Below are 6147 nucleotides of genomic sequence, written 5' to 3'. Positions count from 1 at the left end.
TCTTATTTTCAAAGTAGACAACAAGTACACTGAAAAAAGTGATATTGTCTCCTTTTAAATATAGCATATTATATTTTGGTATATCTTTTCAATTCAAATGAGTAATTCCTGTCTACATATATAACTCCAGAATACATTCCTTGCGTTTTAATCCAATTAATTTTAGTTAATTAAATGTAGCTCAAAATGCTTAAGTATGTTTTTCATAGCCTCCTGCTGGGCCATTTTGCGCATGCGTTAGGACAGGCCACCATTTTGCACGCGGACTGAAGAAGCGGACTCTTTGTGTGCTGCAAGCGGGCTCAAGTTAATCGCACAACTTCATATAAAGGTGGTCTAGCTTCGGTAAGTAAACCTTTTACGGTCGTTTTTGTTTTATTTTTTTACCTCAGTCAAAGCATGTTGACTCTTTAAGACGTGTGCACATGGAGAAAGAAGTCTAAGTAGTTGTACACCTCTGAACTTTGTCATGAATTTGACTTAAGCTAGCTATGTGCTCTATTAGCTACTGCTCTATTAAAAGAGTAATTGTATTGATGCGTTAAAATGTCATATGTTTTTAGCTTAGTTCTTGTGGCACACTTTGTACTAACAAATTATGGAACGAGGCAATTTCTCTGTAGTTAGCTGTAAAGTTCACTGTACAGTCGCCTGCAGTTTTAAGTTGAGAAATCGTCCCTCCCGCCACAACATTGGCATTAAGGAATAGTCGGGCGGGGGAGGGGGCTTCTGAACGCACCTGCACAGTCAGGGGTGCAGTAGGAAATAAGTAGGATTGGCGTTGCACAACGTCTTTTGTGCAGAAAAAAATAATGGTTGTAAACTGTGGAGGAGAATAACTCAGTGGTTGCCAAAAATGTGAGATCAAAAGGCACTGAGAGTGATGTTTGTCAGAACTGAAATTAACTCAGAAAAGAAGTTGCTTCACTTGATAGAGCTGTTGAGTGCAAGACCTGTCAGCGGTCTGGTTTAGCATTTGAAGCCTCGCTACGTGCTTCCAAACCGCTGCATTTAATCTCAGAGAAAACTAACACAGAGAAGTAAAGCAAGTGTGTAAGTTCATCTCTTTATGTTTGCATAGTATTTCCATGTTGAGCTTAACAACCGATGTATGGAGCCACAGCTGGACTGGCTGTCGGAGTTTTGTATTGAGGGGGAAAGGAAGCGATTTGTTTTATACTTCAGCTAGAATGAAAAAAGACACAAAGCTGGAGTTATTCGGTGTCTTCATGCTGAACAGCTAAAACTTCTTCCCTCATTCTCCCCCCTCCCTCTCCTGTTGCTACTTCAATCATGAAACTGATCGATTATCAGGTGATCGGCTTTTCTGTCGCTAGTCTCTCTCATTTGTTAGTCACCCAGTTTGCGCTAGAAAGAGGAAAACGGCAGATAAACAACAGCAGCACGTTTAAGCTTGATAAGCTGTTGCTAGAATTTTTTTAATATTACTTCTAGTATCCGCTTATGTTTTCTGGAGCCACAGCCGTAATAGCTGCTGGTCATGATAGTTTGGATATGTGGTGAGAAGGAAACATGAAGGTGAAACCAGGAGAAGTTTTTACTGAATCATTAGAGCTGAACAGGTAATGAAGAAACAGGTTTACATTTTAGGTCACATGAATGAGTTGAAGGGAAGTTATGAACTGTTTATGAGAGACAAATAACACCAGGATCCTTTTCTATGTAGCTGACATCTGGTAACTGTGCAGGGGCGGATCTAGCAAAGTTTTGCCAGGGGGCCAGGTAGAGCATTAACAGGGAAAGGGAGACACAAAGACATAATTTTCTTTCTTATTCTCATTTAAAATGTCTAGCTTTTAATAAATAATTATTCTAAATCTTACTACCAAAGTGGTGATCTGGTTAAATGTATAGAGATCCATTATTGTATGTAGTAAATATTAAGTCTAATATATGCCCTAGTAATAGTAGTACATATAGCACTTTTTCCTTTGGGAAGGTACGCTGTCTGCGCTGTCTGCAACTGTATTGAAGAAAAATGTTGAATCAAATTATTATAGAAAAATAATTGATTTCTGTGCATTAAAGTAGATTACGTTAATTAAGCATTATCAGGCGAAGGGTGCGGGGTGGTTTCCTAATATTTTTGCTGGGAGTTGGCAGTCCTATTAGTTAGTTTAATATTTCTATGTACTGTTTAGAATACCTGAATAAGGAGGATGGTGTAAGTTTTTTAGGTTGATCAGTATTGCTGAAGTATAAAATATTTTGGGTGCAGTGTATTTTTTGCATACAGGTATAACAGAATAGCTTTAATGTTTTGTTTTTAAAACTGAGTATGAACTTATACAAAATGCAGCAAAATATTTATAAAAACAGTTTTATTTATTATAAAATACACTATATCGGATTCATATCGGCATCGGCAGATAATCAAATTTATGATATCGGTATCGGACATAAAAAAGTGGTATCGTGCCATCTGTAGTTTGCACAGAGGCACAAGTAAGATTTGTTTTGTTACAAGGGAGTATCATGAAGTAATGCACTAATGGCTTGGAAACGGTAATTGTTTGTCTTTCTAAAGTTTTTTTTTTTTTTATTTGTCTTCCTTTTCTGGCAGATTTTCTTCCCCTTATGTGTTACTGTTTATTCAAGAAGATGGTGTTATTTTGGTAAGTACATGCAAATTCCTTACATATTTATCACAACAGTATTTGTCACAGTATTGCAGGGACAAGTTTATCTATCTCATCTTAAGGGTTCTTGTGATTATTGATATTAATTAATATCAATTAATATATATGATTAAATTTCTTTTATCCAGGACAAAAGAAAAAAAAACCTTGCGAAAGTGAAATGAAAAACAGGAATTTAGTTCTTGTGAGTTAAGAGGATGCAGAGCATAGGGTTAGATGGAGGTGGATCATTCACTGTGGTGATCCCTGAAGGAAACAGCCAAGAGAAAAAGGATCAGATTGCAAAAAAAAAATGTGGTTTGTTTGCATACATGAGTCTTTACGGTACCCACAGGACTCCTGAAGTATAAGTACTCTGAAGTTTGCAGAGCAATTTCAGAGATGTTTGGGGCTTACATGGCAAGCATGTTTTTAGTTGCACATCTAAATTTTCTCTGCTCTCTGTTGCTGATGGCAGAGTTCTGCCCCGCTGACCTCACAGGTGAGACACTCCCACCAGTGGACAAAGAGCACAGGAAAATGTGTTGCCAACCACCTGAAACAGACAAATATCTGCTTTTTAAAACCCTTTAAACCCGTTAAATGGACTGATGCCATTCATTTCTTCTTTGATTAACAGTAGTAACATCCTTCATGCACTGTATACTAACCCATATGATAATCATGCTTTATGAAGTGATGGCAATTGCATTGTAGCATTTAATGAAGAAATAACAAAATAATCATACCAATGATTAAGCACCAGTCTTCTTTTTTTCTGTGTGTGTGTGTGTGTGTGTGTGTGTGTGTGTGTGTGTGTGTGTGTGATACAGGTAAATGCTGAATTCCAGTGTATTACAACACTTCAACTGGAGATGACCTTCGCGGCACAGTTAGACAGAATTACACCTCAGTTGATGACAGTTTTCCAGAAGAAGGGCGGTGTTTCTGGGCAGAAACTTGCCCACCACTTGCAGATCATGCAAGAGGTAAATCTGAATATTGCAAATTCTATTTGGATTTCTTTTGTCTTAAGTGGCAGGTCACTGGTGAGTCCAATAAGCCGTTTTAGGTGACCAGCCAAGCAATCTAAATTTTGAAATTTCATATATAAATTTTATTTACTATGTTTGAACTGACATATGATAAAATTTACTTATTGCGAATTTCAGACATTGTTCTTTTTTCCAAATTGGTTTAATCAGCAACTCTCTTTAAACAGGCTGAAAGTGATGTTAAAGTGAAAAGGGAAGCAGTTCTCAGGGCACTTTGCCTCTACCTTGGTGAAGAGGACGGAAGCCTTATTCGGGAGTTCTTTGTAAGTCATTTAAGTCATTGTAAGCAAGTCATCTATACACACACTTTTTAGATAGATATCTGTGTGTGTGTGTGTATTACACACACACACACACACACACACACACACACACACACACACACACACACACACACACACACACAAACGACTAGATTGGAATTTAATTGTAGAGTTAATTGTTTTTCTTTTACCTTTTTATTAAATGTTTAGGACATTGAAGGAGATGATATCCAGAGAGACCTGAAGAAGCACACCATGGGCATTTATGTCATCAACAGGGAGGATGGACAAAATGGACATTATGATGACATTGGAATATTTGTTGAAGGGGAGATAGTCATGGACAACATTGGATCTCTGGCGCAAGCTTGTGCATTGATGCTTGGAGTAATCTATGCACTAAACCTAGCCTTCCCCAAGGAATTGAAGGACTATTATGAATTCATTTAGAAAGTGTTGATGGGATTCGATGGTGAAAAGCTCTCCCCCAAAGTCTTTGGGCTGAAGAACAAAATTGCTACTGGATAGGAAGATTTCTAAAATAACACATCAAGAGAATGCTGTTATGTAAATTAACAATGACTGGTGCTCTTGTGAATAGGAGTGAAACTCTTGTACAACCATCATTTGTTCTGTGTTATGTTTCGATTGAACATTTTAACTTTCAATAATGAATGTTTCACGTGTGGTACATTTGAGTAGCTTGAAGAGCAACTTTGTAATTATTCAGTTATAGCTGCTGCCCTGCGTATAATCAGTGTTAACTCAACCGGATAAAAAAAACAAAAAAAACCATTCATGATTACCACACTGCAGCACACTGGTAACACTTTAAAGACTATTAATTGTTTTGAAGCGAGTATGTTAGGTCAGAAAATATGTAAAACATTCAGAATCTTCAAGGAAGGACTAGAATGGAAAGACAGTGGTCAATAAGCAGTAAGGAAAACACAAGTTTAATTTTAAGTCTAATTACCTTATTAAAATGCAATTTCTAAATATGGATCGCAGAACAGCAAGTCTGAAACTGGTTAGTTTGTGGATGCATCAGTTTCTAATTGTGATACATTATACTGCTGGTAGTGTTTTATTCTTTTATGTAAGGAGTTTGGTTTTTTTTTTCTTTTTTAGAGGAAGAGAAACATTGGTTAACATTTCTCTTGTCTGTTGTTTCTGTTTTGTTTCAATACAGCTTTTTAAAGCTACTAGTTCATAGGCAAAAGTTTTGTAATTTGTATTATACAAATTGCAGCAATTTCCCTTAGAGATGTGGATTCTTATTCTGTTTGCAACAAATTTTGCATTAATAAATGATGTGAAAGAATGTTGTAGTTTTCATTATTGACGTTTTTAAAAACTACAAATCAGGGTAAGCAATATTTTTTAAGTAAACTTAACTTAATTGAAATAGAGAGAAATTAACAATTTGATTGATTTGAATATAAGTTTGGGACATAAGTGTAAAGGAAACAAATTATTCTGGTACATTTAACACGACCTTAGTTGGACTTACTAATAATATTTGACTAAGACGTATCCACAACAGTTAAGTTAAAGTAGCTTAAAAATATATGTTGGTTTTACTCGCTTAAATTAAATTCAGTGTACTTAAAAAATATTTCTGGATTCAAACAAATTTATTTCGTGCAACCACTTGTCATAAAAAAATTGAGTAAATTGAACAAAACATTTTTTTCAGTGTATTGTGTTGTTATGTCACAATTTGGAAGATGTGTAGAAACAGGATAATATAAATGTATTATGTACATTTTAAAGCTTGTCATAAACTGTTGTTAAGGTATTTGTCAGATTCAGCAAAATTATAGAGATAAATCTGAATGTGTTTAATTTTGGTAGTTTTTTTTTTTTTTTTTTAGCAGACTGCTATAATTACATAACAACATACTGAACTGGTAATGTGCTTAATCAAAAATGTATAAATGTAGTTTTAGAGCAACAATGAAAAAAACAAAACATTGAGAATGTTAAAGTTAACCTGGATAATTAACGTACATACATGAAGCTCATGAGGTTCATGTAAGGTTATATAATGAATTAACACAGAGATTTTAAACCGAGCCAAGTTCTATGGCTGCATATTTAGAACTGTATTATTGTCCTTTGCTAACCTAATGAGCACAAGTCAGCAAAGCAAATACTCCCTAAATCTCGTCTGCTAGTGGTTGTAAA

At 35.4% G+C, this 6147-nt stretch overlaps 1 protein-coding gene across 1 annotated transcript; it reads left to right on the top strand.

The window, feature by feature from the left end:
• The first annotated feature begins 240 nt into the window (after positions 1-240).
• On the top strand, positions 241-5089 carry LOC146658629 (uncharacterized). Its single transcript, XM_085422326.1, has 5 exons — positions 241-345; positions 2585-2636; positions 3473-3628; positions 3862-3957; positions 4168-5089. The coding sequence occupies exons 3-5, from the start codon at positions 3515-3517 to the stop codon at positions 4405-4407; spliced, it is 450 nt and encodes a 149-aa protein (XP_085278452.1). The 5' UTR covers positions 241-345; positions 2585-2636; positions 3473-3514; the 3' UTR covers positions 4408-5089.
• Positions 5090-6147: the final 1058 nt, after the last annotated feature.

The sequence above is a fragment of the Rhamphochromis longiceps genome, linkage group LG11 (genome assembly GCF_057381845.1).
Source record: "Rhamphochromis longiceps isolate RC_006_pf linkage group LG11, R_longiceps_female_GT1.1, whole genome shotgun sequence".
NCBI classification, from domain to species: Eukaryota; Metazoa; Chordata; class Actinopteri; order Cichliformes; family Cichlidae; genus Rhamphochromis; species Rhamphochromis longiceps.
The sequence above is the reverse complement of the archived record's forward strand: the minus strand, read 5'-3'. Positions and strand labels throughout refer to the sequence as shown.